General features: G+C 36.2%; 3 protein-coding genes across 4 annotated transcripts; all 3 read left to right on the forward strand.

The window, feature by feature from the left end:
- The first annotated feature begins 191 nt into the window (after window positions 1-191).
- LOC108200556 (uncharacterized) lies at window positions 192-3787 on the forward strand. Of its 2 annotated transcripts, XM_017368753.2 has the most exons (9): window positions 192-490; window positions 575-634; window positions 1224-1271; window positions 2216-2348; window positions 2441-2517; window positions 2941-3039; window positions 3118-3188; window positions 3326-3416; window positions 3491-3787. In XM_017368753.2, the coding sequence occupies exons 1-9, from the start codon at window positions 251-253 to the stop codon at window positions 3599-3601; spliced, it is 930 nt and encodes a 309-aa protein (XP_017224242.1). In that variant the 5' UTR covers window positions 192-250; the 3' UTR covers window positions 3602-3787. The 2 variants fall into 2 exon arrangements, with proteins under 2 accessions (XP_017224242.1, XP_063941103.1); XM_064085033.1 differs by lacking the exons at window positions 192-490; window positions 575-634 and adding an exon at window positions 1023-1087.
- Window positions 3788-4327: 540 nt separating this feature from the next.
- LOC108203173 (DDB1- and CUL4-associated factor homolog 1) lies at window positions 4328-16123 on the forward strand. Its single transcript, XM_017371945.2, has 14 exons — window positions 4328-4706; window positions 6190-6271; window positions 6472-6588; window positions 6683-6861; window positions 6936-7791; window positions 8953-9050; window positions 9149-9566; window positions 9694-10290; window positions 10375-10554; window positions 10714-11268; window positions 11471-11581; window positions 12665-12783; window positions 12888-14481; window positions 15038-16123. The coding sequence occupies exons 1-14, from the start codon at window positions 4492-4494 to the stop codon at window positions 15722-15724; spliced, it is 5808 nt and encodes a 1935-aa protein (XP_017227434.1). The 5' UTR covers window positions 4328-4491; the 3' UTR covers window positions 15725-16123.
- A 360-nt stretch (window positions 16124-16483) lies between these two features.
- On the forward strand, window positions 16484-19243 carry LOC108200782 (uncharacterized). The gene is made up of 4 exons (XM_017369033.2): window positions 16484-16639; window positions 16748-16854; window positions 18706-18740; window positions 18949-19243. The coding sequence occupies exons 1-4, from the start codon at window positions 16637-16639 to the stop codon at window positions 19014-19016; spliced, it is 213 nt and encodes a 70-aa protein (XP_017224522.1). The 5' UTR covers window positions 16484-16636; the 3' UTR covers window positions 19017-19243.
- Window positions 19244-19614: the final 371 nt, after the last annotated feature.

The following is a 19614-nucleotide window of genomic DNA, read 5'->3' on the forward strand; positions in this document are numbered from 1 at the left end:
GTTCTTTATGTTATTTTTTAACATATATTTTGAGACTTTATAAAATATAATTTTATAATATTTTAAAAAAATTCTGAACAAAAATTTGATATTTAAATAGGGAAATTAATTCTAAAGTCCCATATTTGATTTTAGAATTAATTTTCCCATATTTAAATTTGTATTAAAATTAAATTGTTATACATCATATATCATATATGCGGCTAGCAGGGCGCGAAAGTAACAATCCTCACAGAAAAGAAGAACAAAAATGGCTGGTGCTGCTGGTTCCACACTACTCAGAACTGGGATTGGCCTGAAACTACACTCCATTTACTCTTCCATTCCTGCCCTTGTTTTTCACCCCAATCCCAAACCTACCCTTCTCTCCTCAATTTCTATTCACATAAACAATCCCAAACACAAACACCCTTTTAAATCTTTTGCAAGTTTGACTGAATCAGACCCCCCCAGCTCCCTTCCTTCCCAAGATCCTCTTCAAGACTTGGTTGTAAGTATCCCTGTATGTATATGTTTCTTTTTTTAATTTTTTAATTTTATAATGTTATGTGATTTTGTGTTATTGTGTTTGCAGGGTAGTTTTGAGCTTCCAGATGATTATTTCAAGCAATTACCTAGTGACCTTCGGCTAGATGTCAGTCTGATTTTATAATATGCTTCGTATGCTTATGATATTCAAGTACTTATGTTGTTTTTGGTCCTGGAGAATGAAATGGAATTTGTGAGATTGAAGGGAAATAATAGAATTTGGAAATGAGATATTACTCGCTCTGTTTTGAAATATATGTGGTTTGATTTTCTGACTTGCATTTCGAAGGACTTCTTTAATTGCATAGTTAAAATCATTATTTTTGAAATTTTCATTTTTAAATAAAAAATGTATGATTAATATTATAATGCATAAAAAGAAAATTTTAAAAATAATGAATTTTTACTTGACGATCAAAGGACTTATAAATACGTGTTAAAAAGTCAAACTATCTGTATTTCAAAACAGATGGAGTGATTTGTTATGAGAAGAATTGTGAAGAAAATGGGCGTGGTCGAGAATGGATCATTTTAGCTTGATAGGAATGGGATGGGTCAAGTAATGAAAGTTCTCCACGTTTACTCGTTTTATAGTTTAAAGTTCATTCAATACTCTCAAATTTCATTCATCACAACCAAACACATTATTAGTGACTTGTGTAACACTAAATGAGTAGCTTTTTTTGTTGTTGTAGCTCAATGATGCTGCTTTTGATCTTTCCAAGGGACCAGTTATCGATGAGGTTAGTTAAAGCACTGAAATTCTCATATGGTATGTACGCAGATAAACTGTTTTTAACATTCTACCTTTAGAGATGTGGAACAAAAATGCCAGTGCTATCTGTTACTCTGTGTTGGCTACCCGGTTCTCTATTTTTATTGTATCATTCAGGCTAAGTTTTCCCCTCACCCTGTTTATCGATCATATGACTCTCTGAAATGTGACTTTTGAGGAGTAATTGTAGATGCGGATAGCTAAAATGACTGCACTGTCTTCATAAAAAAGAATCACTGAAAAGGTAATGGAATTGCAAAATTTGGAATCAAATAGATGTATGGCTGGAGTTATGTGTAACTCTAACAAGGGGATCAATTAGTTATATAATAGCACTAACAATAGCATATGATGGCGAAGCATAGATTCTGCTATGTGAACATATGTATGGAGTTGGTGGGTTTTTATATAGAATATGCAAATAAAGAAAGCCGTTATCATTGAAGCCAAAAGCATTTATCATGTATTGAAGACCACTGTGTACTTTAGGACCCTTGCTATAAATCTTATTGTTAACTAGAAAGATGTATACTCCTATAAGCCACTTTCTTATTGTGAAATATACAATGAGAAATAATAATCAGATTTTGTAAACAATTGGACATTCAAGGGGATTTTGACTAGACTCTTTTTTCATTTTTTACCAAGTCGGAGCAAATATATATCAAAATGAGGACATTATAAAATTGCAGCAGAATGGTGACACAAAGAAAGAGTACAGATTCGAAAGCTAAATTCTCTATGACACAGGAAGGGAGACTAACTAGCTTCTACAATTAGCAATAAAATTCAAAATCACCGATCAGTAGTTTAGCCTCTACAACTAGCAGTACGTAGGATGTGGTGGTAAACATACAGAATGTTCTTGATTTTTTATTGACATGTGATATGGTTCGTAATTTTTCCTTTCAGTGTGGTCTAGAGCTGGGCGAAACTTTGCTAAATATAACTAGAGCATGGGAAGCAGCAGACACATCAACTTCAACCACTCTGGTTGGAAAGCTCCCTATGTTAGTTGCCTCTGCGTCAGCCAATAGTAAAGCAGGCAATAGCAAAACTAATCCTTTTGATTCAGATATCAAAAAAAGAATATAAGAATCTTCTTTACGTTGAAATTAATTATAAATTTTGGTATAGCATTTGGAAAACGCTTGGTATCTTCTGGAAGGAGGTTTCAATCTATGGGCCAGTATGGAGATGGTGAACTGCAGAAGGTCATCTTCACAATCCTTATTGTTTGTTTACTGATTAGAAGTCAACATAAGCTTGTATTTAATCAGAATTCTACTATCTGAAATTTGTCTCATCTCTAGCAGTCAGCTCACTTGATTAGTAAACGTCATCCTGATCATATTTCTATTCAGCACCATCATATCTCAGTTAAATATATATGAGATTCAGATTCTGAGAAGATTTGTGGTCTAGATGATCAAATGTTAAAATATGGATGGAATGTAGCTGCTACTTGAGCTTGACTGCATTTACTGAATTTTCAGGACAGACTAGGCTGATATGCCTAATTTAGACTTCTAAATTTCACCATATTAACAAAAGAAATTTATTCTTAAAACTTCATTCCAAATTTTATTGTAAGAGTTCGCCCTTCGTATTTTGTTGATTAACGTCAAAAGTATTAGATTGCCGAAGCTATGATTACGGTAGGAAAACTTTATTCAGCAAGTCCGGTGTCTACTGCAGCAAATGAACAACCGGCACAGGAAACTAGGATGTTCAAGGTAAGTAACTTTCCTGTAGTTGTCATGCAGCATCAGATCAAAACTCTTGACCCGATACTCTTGATATCTGTATTACAGTTTGGAGAACTTCAGGTAGCACTAACAGCAGATAAAGCCTACATAGGAGCTGTAATTGCCTTCACTTTCGGGTAAATATCTTTGTAATGTGTATTTCAGGGTGCTTGTGGTGTGCTTGATTTTCTGTTTTCTGTTTTTTCTTATCATCTCTCTTTTAATTGATTTCCCTGCTTGTAAAGTTAGTGCGACCTTATACTTTAATACGTAGGTTGCTTTCGTGGGAACTTAGCCAAGGTATTCAAAGCATTCCAGAGAGCTCATTGCAGTATGCTAATGAAAACGCCCTGATGCTTGCCAAGGTGCATAAACGAATTAGATTATTATAAATCATTTTGCTTGCCGAATTAGTATTTATGAATGCATGTTGACGCAGTCTTTGAGGGGAGCCGCCCTCGCAGTTTGCTATGCATCAACCGTGTTGTCAGCTTTCACTGCCGGTGGACTGGTCTTACTTGGAGGACAACTCAAGTCGGAACGAAAGTAGTACTTCCAGGCTCCTTGTGACTCCAGCTTTACCTGTGAATTCCTAGAATGTAAATTTATCAGTAAAAAAGGGTATACTTGTTGCTTTGTGGAGTTGGACTTGAACTGTTTTTGTATCCAAACAGTTTGTATTTTCACAGTTCTAAATGAGTTGTGGGGGCTTCATAGAAAAGGGATTTGAGATTCAGTAGTCGGTGAATCTTTTTTTTTTTTTTTTTTTTTATATAAATAATCCTGATAAGTTCTTTGATATTTTCCGTCAAAAAAAAATGTTTTTAGATATTTTTATATTTAAAAATTAACTCTTATAATATATCAAATTTATCTTATGATCACAAATTTTAAAATAGTTATTTTTATAATATGGTATAAATAATTTTCATTATAAAATTTGTGAATTTACCGAAATTCGATTAATGTGACAAAATAAGGAATATGGATCTACTCCTTCTGTTTTGAAATAGGTCACTTGATTTTTTTTCACGTATTTTTAAGTATTTTGACCGCATGTTTAAAATCATTATATTTGAATTTTTTTCTGAAAAATAATATCAATCATATATTTTTATTAAAAAAAAATTAAAAAATAATAATTTTAAATATGCGGTCAAAATATTTAGAAATACATGAAAAACGACTTAGATTTCAAAACGGACAGAGAGTCGGGTAGCATGACACCGTGCATTTGGTACTGGGCCTTTAGTCTGTGCGGGGTAACGACTAACGAGAAGTGAAGCCCATTATGTCTTCTCCTTCATTTCATGAGCCGTTACTTATAAACTCTCGCCTCCACAATTACTTACATTATACATACTACCAACTTCAAATTTCATCTTCACTAGTAATTCTTATTCATTCACACCTCCGCTAGTCTCTCCGGTCTTATTTACAATGGAGGCAGCCGCCGCCGCCGCCGACGTTGTAGCTGCGGCGCCGCCGCCGGAGAAACCGGAGGAAATGAATGAGGAAGACGACAAAGTATCAGCAAATGAATTGTTGTTGATTAAAGCCCAGAGACTCATGGACAAGATTACTTCATCGCCGAACAATCCGAGTCCAAGTGTTCTTCACGCTCTCGCTTCAATTCTCGAAGCTCAAGAATCTAGGTCTATTCATACTCCCTCACTCGAAACTGTATTCGTAAATGTTGTTTTGTTTTGCTATTGTGAAAACTCGAGTTCCGTTACACGGTTAGTTACTGTTATTTTTCAGTGCCAGCGTGTAACTGTTGGTGATAAGTTCCACATGTTGCGCTGCTCGATTGAAGATTGTTTTAGCTGTTATATGTTGCGAGTAATAGTTTCAAATAACTTCATATCATAGCTTAACTACAACTACAAATCGGACTCGAGTAGGGGGCTCGGGGGCTTAAGCACCCCGGACCCAAAAAATTGAAAATTTAGTAGTAAAATTAAAATTTATATATATAAGCACCCCTTGAAAATATTTTTAGCAGTGTTTAGTAAATTTTGATATGTATGATCTTATATTTGATATCAAGAACTATCAAGTTCTATGTTTAATTAAGTGCTTGATTGATCTTAGAACCTTGTATTAATATATTTATCGCTTCGGATTGTTAATGTGGAATTGCTTCTGCTGTCTAAATTTGTATTATTCAATTCTGTGCCTCTGGTTGTGTTCTTTTTTGTTAAAAATTTATTTCATCTCTTATATGCTACCAGAAGAGACGCTTTTATTTTTGCACTTTGTATTCTAGTTACACATCTTTGCTTACATCTAATAAGCATGTCATTGGTAGGAAAGAGATTTTTTGTTTTTTTGGTGAAATCCACCTGAACTTTGTAGCTTTGAAACTGTATAACACAGGCTTTAGATTTTAGATCGAGTATGCAAATTCCAATGAAGTGTTCTGTTTATCTAGTCTACTTAAAAATATAATTGATTAATTTTTTTTTATAAATTATTAAGAGCAACCCTCTTGAAATGATGAGTCACCCAACATAGAATGATAATTTTTTTGCCCCCTGATGCAATTAATCCATGAATCATTTTCTCTCAGTTGCATACACAGTCTTATAAGTTATTGGGTATGGAGAGTTTACCAAGTGATTTTATCCAATCCTTTTAGTACTTGTGAAGCATTTACGAAAGTTACCCGAGTCGTTTTAGGCCCTGTTTGGTATTGCTGTTGCAGACAGCAACAACGAACTTTTTCTGAAAAACTGGTAAAAAACTGTTTGATAAATCTAAAAACAGTTTTTTTGAACAACACGTTTTTTACAAGCACTTTTTTTTATCAACACAACAGTTTTGAACAACACTCCCAAACAGAAGCTTAGTCTCAAAACACTGAAGACAGAGAAATGACTACAACAGCCCGCCAATAAGTTCAATTGAAGATACTCCATCTTTTCTGGACAATTAGGCCGTTAATTTGTTCTCGTGAGAAAAATCTTTTAGTAGTGATGATGTAAAATTTTGCAATCCTGGTTTAATAGTTTAAAGGGGAGTATCATGTCTAAACATGCAATACCAAATTTGTGATCATCACTTACTCCACTCTGCAGTGTTATATAAATTCGAAACCTTTTTGATATTCAACTCAATGTTGCCTCCCCAATGCAGGTATATGGAACATACATTTGATTCCACTGTGAATAATGTTCGTGCTCCACATACCATAGGACGGTTGGGGAATCTGATCCGGGTAATATATATTTGTCTATTTTAAAATTAAAAATAAATTAAATAAGTACATCATGCATAAAATTAAAATTAGTTGCTGTTCAAGTATATATTTGTGTGTGTTTTGGAATATCCTCCAATGAGTCGAGCTACTATTTACATAATTTGCACTCATACAGAGTTGAGCTAATTATAACATTATGCTGTGTGTTTGTTCTACAGGACAATGATGATTTTTTTGAATTAATATCTTCAAAGTTTTTGTCAGAACCTAGATACTCAATATCTGTCCAGGCAGCTGCTTTGAGGATTCTCTTCAGCTGTTCATTAACATGGATGGTATGATGTCTCTAGTGGTCTTTCTTCAACCTTTAACATCGACTTGATAAGCTGCTAACACAATAACTTTATTGATTATTAACTTGCATACCAGCATCCCCATGTTTTTGAAGAAAATGTTTTAGAGAATATTCATGGTTGGATAGTAAGTGATGCTTCGAAGTCTTCCGCTGAGGATCATAACTCAAACAATGTTCATGGACTGCAAAAATCATCAGAGGCTGAAATGTTAAGGACCTATTCTACTGGAGTTCTTGCTACATGTTTGGCCGGGTATGCTCCTTACCTTGGTTCTTAAATGTTTTCATAAATTGCCCTTAATTTGAAGTCGTAAATAATGTCTGCAGTGGTGCTCAAATAGTTGAAGACGTGTTAAAATCTGGATTGTCAGCAAAGTTGATTCGATATCTTCGCATCCGGACTCTAGGGGAGCCAAATAGAAAAGATGTGAATCATTCAGTAGAGCGCAAACTTGCTTCATCTACTTCAGTTAGAGGGAAAGAAGAAGCTAGGAATCGGTTTCGGTATGTTTCAGAGAATTTCCAGTTAAATGCTCCTAGGATGATAGATGGGGTGACAGGTAATCAAATTGAAGAAAAGGACAGTGATAGAAACTTCACTAGGCCATCATATAAACATCGGAATGACGGTGGAGAATCCCCTGATAAATTGGCGGATGATGATGATTTCGCTGCTGATGCAGAGGGCTGCGAGGGATGGCATATTCAGGATTTACGTGAAAGGTATGGGAAATCTGGTGATAGACATGGTCATGGAAGACCTTTAAGAGAAGAAGATTTTGATAATGGTGGACAGGATTCATCAGAGCGCAGGGTAAGTCATGGATCAGTAAAACTCAGAGGAAGGGGAAAAATAAATGGATATGTGGATGCCAAACACGGTTTAGCATCTCCAGGGACAGTGATAGGACATGAGTGTAGAACAATGGACGTGACAACAACAACTGACCAAAATTTAAGAAGCATAATAGATGTTGAGGATAATGATGGTCATGCGACAGATAGAGAAGATTATGATGATTGCTTCCAGGAATGCAAAATCGGGTCCAAGGATATATCTGAACTCGTTAAGAAAGCAGTCAGAGCTGCCGAAGCTGAAGCAAGGGCAGCTGCTGCTCCTGCAGAAGCCATCAGAGCTGCTGGTGATTCTGCTGCTGAAGTTGTCAAGACCGCTGCATTGGAGGTTAGTTGCTTCTTGTTTCATCCTTGTTTTAATCTTTCAAAACTTCATAAATAAGTAAATTTTATTTGTATCGAATCTGGCTGACGAAAGTAACTTTCTGCATAAACGATTGAGTTTTTGATAAAGTTGAACCATGTCATTTAATCTCGTTTAGTACTTAATTGTAAAACGACTAAATCTGACATATAATTTTCTACAAATACTGTCTGCAAGCTAAAATAGGATTTCAGCTTCAGGAACGTGTCATTTGCAAATAATCATCATTCATCTATAGAACATGATTTTTACTCCCTTGTGGGGGATTATATTGTTCATAAAGCAACCCAGAATCCGATGATACAGTGAGTGTTGGAAAGCAATAAACCTCTGCAATTAGACCGCAGATAATTCATATTATTCATGGTAGTATATTTATTGAGATTGTTAAGAAGTTCATTGTGCAAGTAACAGAGATTTGGTCTTTATCAGCTGGAATTAATTGTAAATTTTAACTAGTTATTGTGTCTTTTGCTGTAGTTGATGTTTTGCTTTTTCTGCTTTAGTTGATGCTTGCATGACACTAATATTTATACTGAAACCATTTAATTATATGTTTCTTTTGGTCACTTAGTTTTTACTGGGGAAAACAGGCACAAGAAGACTTCTTGTCTTATCATCAAGAATGCTACAACTATTATATATTCTCTCTCTTTTCAGAGACTATGACAAGCAGTTTACAATAAATTAAAAAATTTAGGGGAGTACGTAGTTTACATCTGAGACAAGACCCGAACCCCCCCCCCCCCCCCCCCCCCCCCCCCCCCAATGTTATAATAGCTCAGTTAAGCAGTTTCCAGAAAATTTGGGCACAAATCGTTTTTTTTATAAGGAAAAAATAGGAAACCTGGTCAAAAACATATAAAATTTTTTGTATTCGTTTATGGAATGTGTGTAAAAGAAGTTCCAACATGAGTGATTAACGATTATTATAAATAAACAAAACATATGATATGAATAATATTTTTATATATTCGATTGTACACCAATAAATCCTTCCAAGTACTCCTCAGTTGATATGAGTTATTGTTATGTAGTAAGCTTGCAGAGGCATTCCAGTTTACTGTATAATTATAGCAAGTGTGACTGTTGTGAAAATCATTAACAATCAAATCTTTATTCTAGGCATTTAAGGAGACAAATGATGAAGGAGCTGCTGTTTTGGCTGCGGCTAATGCTGCAACGACCGTCATTGATGCTGGTAATGCAATTGAAATTTCAAGGTAAGTACAGTATTCGCATATACATGCCAGAGTTGACAACAAGGTCATGGTGAAACCAGGCTTATCTATCCCTCACTAATGTATTAATCTGTTGATAGGGCTTTAAGTGCTGTTGATTCAAATCCAATCTCTCAAGTGACTGAACAAAAAAAATATGATGAAACTGAGGAGTTCTATATTCCAGACAGTAGTTCCCTGGAAAATTTAAGAGAAAGGTTTTGCATCCAGTGTCTGGTGATACTTGGAGAATATGTTGAGGTTCTTGGTCCTATTTTGCATGAAAAAGGGGTCGATGTCTGTATTGCACTGTTGCAAAGAAGTTCGAGGCCGGAGGAACCAAAAGTTGTGCTGCTCTTGTCTGATGTGCTTAAATTAATCTCTACATTGGCTGCTCATAGAAAATTTGCTGCCGTGTTCGTGGATCGTGGTGGCATGCAAAAGCTTCTCAATGTTCCAAGGGTTGCTCAAACATTTTTGGGCTTGTCTTCATGCTTGTTCACGATAGGTTCCCTTCAGGTAAGTAATATCTCTTTAACATATTAAGCTCAGACAATTAAATTTCTATCTTAATGTATAATTTTCGTAATGTCATTTATTAATTTTTAGTCCCGCCGCAGATTCTAACTTTGAGACCATCTTATAGGTTATAATGGAACGTGTATGTGCCCTCCCCTCAGATGTTCTCTATCGGGTGATGGAGTTAGCTCTTCAACTTCTTGAATGTCCCCAAGATCTAGCAAGAAAGGATGCAGCTTTATTTTTTGCTGCTGCATTTGTTTTCAAAGCAGTCCTGGATTGCTTTGATGCTCAGGATGGTTTGCACAGGCTGTTAAATCTGTTACATAATGCAGCATCAGTGAGATCTGGGGTAAGAGGAACATTTGCTTCAGGAGGATCACATAATAGCGATCAGTCTCCTCCTTTGGAAGTGTTGACCTCATCTGAGAAGCAGGTAGCTTACCACACTTGCGTCGCATTAAGACAATATTTCAGAGCACACCTCCTGTTGCTTGTGGATTCAATACGTCCTAATAAATCTAATCGAAGTGTGGCACGAAATGTACCAAGTGTTAGATCAGCCTACAAGCCCCTTGATATCAGTAATGAGGCTATGGATGCAACATTTCATCAGATGCAGAAGGATCGGAAGCTTGGTCCTGCATTTGTTAGAGCTCATTGGCCTGCAGTTGACAAGTTCTTGGCCTTGAATGGGCATGTCACAATGCTGGAGTTGTGTCAGGTTTCAATTAGTATCTTCGTGTTCTTGTTTTCTTGCTAAATGAATAAAATTTGATATCTAATGTTATCTATTGTTTTCCAAAAGGCCCCACCTGTAGAACGCTACTTGCATGACTTGATTCAATATGCATTGGGTGTTCTGCACATTGTTACACTAGTACCATACAGCCGCAAACTCATAGTGAATGCCGCACTTAGCAATGATCGTGTAGGGATAGCAGTCATCTTGGATGCAGCAAATGGTGCTGGTCATGTTGAACCACAGGTATTGTTTCTAAGCATTTGTTGGATTTGTATGTTGAATACCAACTTTTTAAATATTTTCGGGTATCATCTTGTTTCCAACTTCCAAGACTGACAGAACTAACATAATTAGTGCTTCTGATTACAATTGATGCTGAATTAATTATGTTGATTTTCTCAGATTATTCAACCAGCACTCAGTGTGCTGGTCAATCTTGTTTGTCCTCCACCATCAATCAGTAATAAACCAACTCTTCCAAGTAATGGACAGCAGTCTATCATTCAGTCATTAAATGGTCCTATTGATGGTAGAGACAGAAGGGCAGAGCGGAATATCCCAGACCCAACCATTCCTAACCAGAACGAAACAAGGGAGCAGACGAGCGATTCGGTTCTTGAAAAAAGGATCAGCTCAGCGTCTCTTAGTACAACTTCAGCCAGTAATCTATCACTAACTCCTGTATCAGCCGTCCCGTCTGGCTTAGTTGGAGATCGTAGAATTTCTTTAGGTGTTGGGGCTGGTTGTGCAGGACTTGCTGCACAACTGGAACAAGTATTCCATCAAGCAAGAGAAGCTGTCCGGGCCAACAATGGAATCAAGGTTCTTCTTCAGCTTCTCCAGCCACGCGTACTTACTCCTCCAGGTGCCCTCAACTGTCTTCGTGCTCTTGCATGCCGAGTGCTTCTTGGTTTAGCTAGGGATGATGCAATTGCGCACATTTTAACTAAGCTTCAGGTAAATAATTATATAGTTTATATTTATATAGATGTAATCTGGCATTTAGCTTAAAAAATCCTCATAGTAGATGTGAATCACTTCACGGTAGATGTATAATATAGTTAAATCCGATTCCTGGGAGGGCTGAATTTTTTTTTTTTACAAACCAACATGTTAACACTGGTTCATGTGGTATAGTAAGTACATTTTAACTTTTTAGGTTGGGAAAAAGCTGTCTGAACTTATTCGAGATTCAGGTGGCCAGTCATCCGCAAGTGAGCAAGGCAGGTGGCAAGCGGAACTAGCTCATGTTGCAGTTGAGCTTATTGCGGTATGGACTTGTTTCCTATTCCAATTCACCCAAATTGGGTGTTTTTTGTTCATATGGTTAAACCTGTTATTACTTATTAAAGGCCTAAGGTCTTACAAATCTTACACTAAGGTAAATAGAGCCCTAATTTGGCAAACTACACTCCTTATTTCCTTTCCTCTCGGATTTTGCACGTGTGATGCATGTACCTTATATTTCTCCTAGCAAAGCTCTTATATCGTGCTTGTCACTCTATACCTCTTTGTTTTCTTTTCCTCCTTGTCTTAACTAAGCTAAAAATTATGTGACCCAGGGTTATAATTTTAATAAGCATGTCCCACTTTTCTTATTTTTGTGTCTAAAATTAACCAAGTCACTCCTGCTAAATGTAGGCCACATTTTGGCATTTAAAAGCTGAAATGAATCAATTCGTATACTAACCTGATTTGATTACTTTTTATATCTATATTTAGGAGTAAAAATTGACTTTAAAGGCAATAAAAAGTACATTTACTTCCAATGATGGTGTTTTATCTCGTTAACACCCAGAGGCCACAACTTGTAATATCAAGTAATTTATACAATCTTAATTGACATGTTAGACCAGTTGCATAATTTCAATTAATTTGTGCGTCATGTTCTGTCTAATACGAAAAGAATTGCTGAATGATGTGTCAAACAAGACTATTAACATGTAAGATTCTCATTTTTGGTGGTTTGTTGCGGGACAAGGGTTACATGAGGCTGCTAGTGTCTGCAGTTTGATCAATCCACTGTAGGCCTAAAAGTCAAAAGTACAGGATTACTGATCACAGAAAATGTAAAATCCAACTAATGTCATATGAAAAAAAAGATATTAAAAAGGTAAGCAGCTTGAAATGTATGATTATCTTGTTTCTGAAAATAATGATCATTATATGATTTTACTTCAACTCGCCCTAGGTTTTCTAACAAATATCTTTTGTTGTACATAATTGTTCACAAGAGAGAATGTGATAGGCTGATAGCAAAATAAAAAAGATACAGATTCTTATGCATAGTCTTTATGTTTCGAATAACACTGTTGTAGCTTACATAAGCTCTGCTGCCATGTTATACTTGTAGGTTGTCACTAATTCTGGTCGTGCAAGTTCATTAGCAGCGACTGATGCTGCTACTCCTACTTTAAGGCGTATAGAGAGAGCTGCAATAGCTGCTGCTACTCCAATTAGTTATCATCCCAGGTATTTAATTCTTGATTTCTCCAAATCTATGTGTACACCATTCTCACTTTTCTGTCTGAAGTTTAACTTTCGTCTTAATGTACGTTCTCAAATGTCAAACTCAGAGAACTATTGTCACTGATACATGAACACCTACAAGCATCTGGATTGGCAACAACTGCTACTACACTTTTGAAAGAGGCTCAATTGATGCCCCTGCCATCATTAGCAGCTCCATCATCTCTATCACATCAAGGCTCTGGACAGGAAATTCCTTCTGTACATGTCCATTGGCCTTCTCGAAATACATCCTGCACATTTTATTCTGATAAACTAAAATCTGCCTCGTTAGATGAAGATTTCAGCATTAAGCTTGATTCATCTGTGTCGTCTTCAAAGAAAAGATCTTTAGTTTTTGCATCTACACTTGGTTTGCAGCTCAAATATTATGATTCTTGCCCTGCATCTAAAGGTAACAGTACTATGAAGAATTTATGTGTCCCAGAAGGCACGTCAGAAACTCCGTCATTAATATCTGCGATAAAACCCAGTGGAGATGCGGATAATAGTTTTAAAACTCCAAATACGTTGCTAATGAAGCGCAAGTTGTCTAAAACAGTTGAGACTGCATCGTTTACATCGAGAAAACGTGTTAAGATCAGTGATAATGGAATTCAGAATGCAGATTATATGACCCCTGGTAGTGTTCGTAGAAGCAGTCTGCTGGCTGAATCAAATGCTTTTACCACACCACGTGTTTTAAAAGACTCTCATGGGAGATTGATATCAGGTGGTTTGCTCTCTGAAAATTTAGAGGATATCAGCAATTCGGCTCAAGCAACACCTTCTGTACATCGTGGTCTGTTAAATGACCCACAATCTGTTAGCACAGAACGACTGACTTTAAATTCTATTGTCACTCAGTATCTAAAGAACCAGCACCGCCATTGCCCAGCTCCCATCACTACATTACCACCACTCTCTCTTTTGCACCCACATGTCTGTCCTGAGTCTAGGCAAAGCATTGATGCACCATCGAATGTGACTTCCCGACTTACTACACGTGAATACAGAAGCAAGTATGGGGGGATCCATGGAAGCCGCAGGGATCACCAATTTGTCTATAGTAGATTCAGACCATGGAGAACGTGCCGGGATGATAGTGGTGCTATGCTAAGTTGCATGACTTTTCTAGGAGATTCCTCTCAGATTGCCACTGGTTGTGATTCTGGGGAGCTTAAAATTTTTGACTCTGACAACAGCAATATATTGGAATGCTTTACTAGCCAACATGCTTTGACGGCTCTCCAGTCGCATCTTTTCGAGGGGACACAGTTAATTCTTTCTTCAAGCTCCCATGATGTGCAGTTATGGGATGCATCTTCTGTGTCAATTGGACCTAGGCATTCATTTGATGAGTGTAAAGGTGGGAAGTTAAGCAATTCAGGAAATTCTTTTGCAGCATTGTCATTGGAGTCAACACGACGAGAAATTCTGTTGTATGATATACAGACCTGCAAATTGGATTCAAAGCTTACCAACAGAAATTCGAGTTCATCGGGGCGTTCGCATGTGTATTCTCTCATTCACTTTAGTCCATCAGACACAATGTTACTTTGGAATGGTGTCTTGTGGGACCTTAGGGAGCCCCACCCTGTCCATCACTTTGATCAGTTTACTGATTATGGTGGTGGTGGGTTCCATCCAGCTGGTAATGAGGTATGGAAACTTGCCTATGCACTTTATATATGTAGAATTTGTCACTGATAAAATTTAGGTTGCATTTGGTAACGTGTACTCCATTTCAAATTTTGGATTTCAAATGACATGATTTGAGTTGTCATTTCAAATCCTCAGCTTTATGCTAGGATCTTAGTGTTTTGGATTTCAAATCACATCCAAATCCAACTATCTTTTGTGTATCCAAAAATGTCATTTGATCAAATCTAGAATTTCAAATGAAATTCAAGTTCTGAAATCGGCCATTAGGGGTAATGTTCAACACCAAAGGTTGTACATGTCTGCCAATAGATTCACAGATATATTTATTAATTCTGTTGTTCAAGCCTGTTTACATATACACGGATTGCAGTTTCGATGAACATTGACATGTAATGCATTATTAATTATGCATGGGGTATGATTTGTTTGCATGCATTTTTTCACTTCTTACACTGGCTTCAGAGTTCTGGAGATTTTAACAGCTCATCAATAGCTTCTTATGATGTAGTATTGCTTTTATCTGAGGTTACTGTCACTTGATCTTTTTACACAGGTCATCATAAACTCTGAAGTTTGGGATCTTCGGAAATTCAGGCTTCTTCGCAGTGTACCGTCCCTGGACCAAACAGTACTTTCTTTTAATGGCAGTGGAGATGTAATATATGCAACCTTGAGAAGAAATCTTGATGACCTTACGGCTGCCCTACAACCTCGACGAGTTAAACATCCACTATATTCAGCCTTCCGTACTGTGGACGCTGTCAACTACTCTGATATTGCCACTATACCTGTGGATCGTTGTGTAATTGACTTTGCAACTGAGCCCACTGATTCTATTGTTGGGTTGGTCACGATGGATGACCCTGCAGAAATGTATTCTTCAGCCAGGGTGTTTGAGATAGGTCGCAGGAGGCCAACTGACGATGACTCGGATCCTGATGATGCCGAGACTGATGAAGAAGACGAAGACGATGATGAAGACCTAGACGTGAATCAATTGCTGGAAATTGTTGGAAATGGTGGAAGTGATATGGATGATATGAGTGATGATGATGATGCTCCAAGCGAGCTTGAGGACGATGAAGATGAGGATCAAGATGAAGATGATGGGGTATTCATGATTGATGACCAAGACGAAGACGGTGGAATGCTGGAATTTGTGATGGAGGGTGATGATAGTCAGGTTGATGAATCATCTAGCAGCGACACAGACGATGACGACTCTGAAGGTTCCTTCTAGAGTCTTGCCACAATTACAACCTGAATAGCTGAGATTATATCAGAGATAGTCCAAGTTTCAGTTCTGCCTTATACTTTCATCGCGTATACTTCCAACAGAATTTTGTGTTATCTGGAGGACCAGAGCCTAGTTTAGTGATTTTTGATTTCATTCAATTCTTTACGGGCATTGTTGCGACGGTACTTTCTTGCCTGAATAGACTTCTGAGCTCAGCTTAGTTGTCGACAAATTTTGGATACAAGTATAATGGTTTTTTTTTCTTTTTAATACATGTAATGTTGACAGGAAGCCCAGTTTTGTAAACAGGGATCTCTGACAGGAAGCCCAGTTTTGTAAACAGGGATCTCTGACATGATTTATTAAATTTTAAATCATGTTATATGGACACCTTTGGTTATACATGTAGTTTGAAATATACTTCTATTCTTCCGCTCTTTTTCGTTCGATTAGATTGTTTACGTTCGATATTTGCACGTGTTTTGAGGTTTGTATGAAGTATAGTTTTATAATGTTTTTTTAATAAAAATTTAAACGTTAAATTTTTAATCAGAAAAAAATTAAAAAAATATTGTGAAACTAGATTTTATAGAATAATAATCTCAAAATACGTGTTAAAAATAACAAATAACGTAAAGAATTTGCTGAGACAAAGGGTGTATATAGAAACCACGCGTAAATAGCGTAATGATGTTTATTACATCATTTGCGAAAAGAAACCGAATAATTTTTGGCTTACTGAACTGTAAATATTTTTTGGACTCGTTTACTTACCGGCAGTAGATAATTGAATGTCGAAACGTAGATCTTCCTTAGAAATTAAAAGAAAAAAGAAAAAGATTCTCCCTCTTTTCTCTTCGTTTTCTTCTATATTATGAAGCTCTAGTGTGAAGTTAAAAATCCAAGAACTACACGATGGTATGTTTCTATCGCTTCCAATTGTACATTTTGTGCATCAAAATTTGATCTTGTTGAGCATATTATGATTGATTAATTTGATGGGTTTGTAAATTTATGTGATTGCAGTCTGCACTATTTAATTTTCACTCGTTTCTGACGGTGGTGTTGTTGATGATCTGCACCTGTACTTTCTTGAAGATTCAGTTTCCTACTTTGCTTCAAAAGAAAACTGGGTATGCTTCAATACCCATCTTGCAGAATCTTGTTATGTTGGACTTGTATGAATCTTTGTGTTTTCATCAGTTTCTATCAAGTTTGGCTGTTTTTGGGGTGTTTGATTGTGGTGATTTATCGGGGTAGTTGACAATTTTCGATGTGTTAGATTATGAGTATAGGGGCAGGGGAAGATCGATTTTTGAATATGTAGTGGCGATAAGAGCGCCTTGGTCGGTGCTTGGAAATTGAGTTATAATTGCTGTTGTTAATATAGGAGGTTGTGTATAGTACTAGTTTTGGGGGAGTTGGTAATGAGATGCAGTGTCAAGGTCGGGGTTAGGAGAGGTTTCAGAGTCCGAACTATCCTGCCTCTGATATTCTCAAATTGTAGACCTTTTTGTGAAGGTTATGTTGTGGATTGTACCCCTTAGTTGGACCGTCAAGGTGGTCTTTTGTGCGTCAAATTCTGACCATTGGTTGGATGTTATGATGGTTTATTCATGTCTGAGACTTCATGATCTTATTTGGATTGCTAAAAGTTCAACATCAGTTTAAAAGTCTTCTACTGATACCTAAAGTTTAGTAATCTAATAGGTTCATCGGTTCTAAAGATTATATATATTGTCATCTTTAGAAGTTTTGGAAAACATTTAGCAAGAAGAAAAAAAAAGTTTTATAAAACTGAAACTATAATGAAATTTGGGAGATCTTTTATTAGCTTCACAAGTACTGGTCATTGATTTAGGCATTAAGGTTATATAATAGTGAGTATATCAGAAGTGAGCTGCAAGTAATGCTTGATGAATAAATGGTGTGATTCAGTGATGGAGATGAGTATGTATAAAATGGGGTAGTACTGAAAATATCCCACACAACACACTCTTTTCTGAAATTTAGAATTTTGATATCAGACGTACAATTGGGTTTGGAACTGTAGTTAGCATGACCATGTATACTTATGTATATTCTTTCATTAGTCGGATACTCGGATGGCATGATTCTAGGCCAGGCAACACATGAAGACCGTTTCTAATATGACACGCCTTATTTGAAAAGATTAATAAATATTTACATAATTAGGATTTCAGGTAAAGACTGTGGACTGTGGTTATCATATCTTGTTTCTGAATAGCCTTCAAAGGCCATCAATCAATTTTTTAGGTTGTTTTAACTTTTTTATCCTCTTTTCTTTTCATGTTAGATCATTTTTCACAGATTAATGATTTTCTCTTTTTCTCTTTTTTTTTTTTTTGGGGGGGGGGGGGGGGGGGACTGCAATAGGATCTTCATGTAGAGTTGTGATTTTTAATGGATGCTATAGAACTAGCAAGCTTAAGAATCGTCTTGTATTTTCTTCGTATTATAGTTTTTACCCTTGACAGATACTGCGGGACAAAAATTATTGTAGTGTCCTCTTGTAAACCAGATGAATGACCTTAGCCCCAGAAGCTGGTCTACTGTAGACATGAAACAAGCAACTGGTCTGATATAAGTCACTTGTACTTTGTATAGTATGTTTGTAACCTGTTTGTTCCGTTTACATCCAAACTATGCCTATTTATCAGTCCCTTGTAAAAGTTTGGCTGTTGGACTATATGTGTCAAGGCTCAACTGACACAGTATTAGGCCATACTTTTTATTTTTTCATATACTTTTATTTGAAACTGCTTAAATTCACGTTTTGTTGAAAGAACATATGACATATTATGCATATCAGTGTATCAAATCTTTTCTTGGTTCGGCAAATTATATTTTGGCTTTAGTTTCTATTGTTATTCGACAAAGCTTTTGCCTGTCATCACTTATCAGTCATCAAGTTAACTTTAGAAAATTTGGTGAGCATGACAATCTGATTGCTCTTTTGGCAGGTTTCGTGGTTTCTTCTGGAAGGCCGCCAGAATAGGTACTCTCATAGTCATAACTCTTTTTGCAAGTTGTACCAGAATCTTAATGATTGTACAGAAATGTGTGGATATAGTACTATATACGAATGTTTTGTGGTAAACTACCAGATGTCATCCTTGAGCTCATAGTGCCAAACATACACTGTATATACAATATTCCGATTATTGCACAATCACACTGATAAACATACTTCATTCTTGAAACAGGAGAGCGACTGAGCCCTTGGGTAGCAGTTGGATGCTTTACAATGGGTGTATCAATTATATTCTTCTGATGAAATCCGTCGTTCTTGATCTTGGTTACAGTTATACGTAGCTTTTCAAATCATATTGTAACTGTTTCCGTAAACTGTTCTTAATAGTAGTTGCTTTGTTTGAGAAGTGTAAGGCAGACCTATTACATATGCTTTAGGTATGTAGAGAATTTTCTCATCTCTGTTGTATGTTTTCCAGACTTGTGTAATATTTTGGTAATGGTGGATTTAGATTAAAGTTGAGATCATCCCTATGTGCATTTGGTTACTCTGTTAAAAACGAAAGTTAGTTTAATTTTTTTTATTTTGATCATTTAAAGCCCACATGATTACTTGTTTTCTGATAAGAAAAATAATAATGCTTTAGGTATTTAATCTGATCCAGAAAATATAAAACATGAAAATATTACAATAGCATTCAAGTCACATATTTTGTTTTTCAAAGTTGATTAACCAGAGAGAATGACTGGATAGCTGATAGCTTAATGGTAATGATTTATCCGTGAATTCATATTACTTCAGTTCTTGTTCACAATTTTCATGAATCACATATCTTGTTCAGTTTATATTTCGATTTGACTAAATTCTTGATTGTAGCAAAAAATCTCCGAAAAAATTA

Source organism: Daucus carota, chromosome 9, assembly GCF_001625215.2.
Source record: "Daucus carota subsp. sativus chromosome 9, DH1 v3.0, whole genome shotgun sequence".
Taxonomy (NCBI): domain Eukaryota; kingdom Viridiplantae; phylum Streptophyta; class Magnoliopsida; order Apiales; family Apiaceae; genus Daucus; species Daucus carota.

What these genes read in the sequence shown, in the direction of transcription:
- LOC108200556 (XM_017368753.2), top strand. Translation starts at nt 251, where the DNA reads ATGGCTGGTGCTGCTGGTTCCACACTACTCAGAACTGGGATTGGCCTG. An exon ending in GAGATGGTGAACTGCAGAAG is followed by an intron (nt 2,518 to 2,940) that starts GTCATCTTCACA and finishes CAAAAGTATTAG; the next exon opens with ATTGCCGAAGCTATGATTAC. An exon ending in ACGCCCTGATGCTTGCCAAG is followed by an intron (nt 3,417 to 3,490) that starts GTGCATAAACGA and finishes ATGTTGACGCAG; the next exon opens with TCTTTGAGGGGAGCCGCCCT.
- LOC108203173 (XM_017371945.2), top strand. Translation starts at nt 4,492, where the DNA reads ATGGAGGCAGCCGCCGCCGCCGCCGACGTTGTAGCTGCGGCGCCGCCG. An exon ending in GGTTGGGGAATCTGATCCGG is followed by an intron (nt 6,272 to 6,471) that starts GTAATATATATT and finishes TTTGTTCTACAG; the next exon opens with GACAATGATGATTTTTTTGA. An exon ending in CAATGCTGGAGTTGTGTCAG is followed by an intron (nt 10,291 to 10,374) that starts GTTTCAATTAGT and finishes GTTTTCCAAAAG; the next exon opens with GCCCCACCTGTAGAACGCTA.
- LOC108200782 (XM_017369033.2), top strand. An exon ending in TTGCTTCAAAAGAAAACTGG is followed by an intron (nt 16,855 to 18,705) that starts GTATGCTTCAAT and finishes CTCTTTTGGCAG; the next exon opens with GTTTCGTGGTTTCTTCTGGA. An exon ending in CTGGAAGGCCGCCAGAATAG is followed by an intron (nt 18,741 to 18,948) that starts GTACTCTCATAG and finishes TTCTTGAAACAG; the next exon opens with GAGAGCGACTGAGCCCTTGG.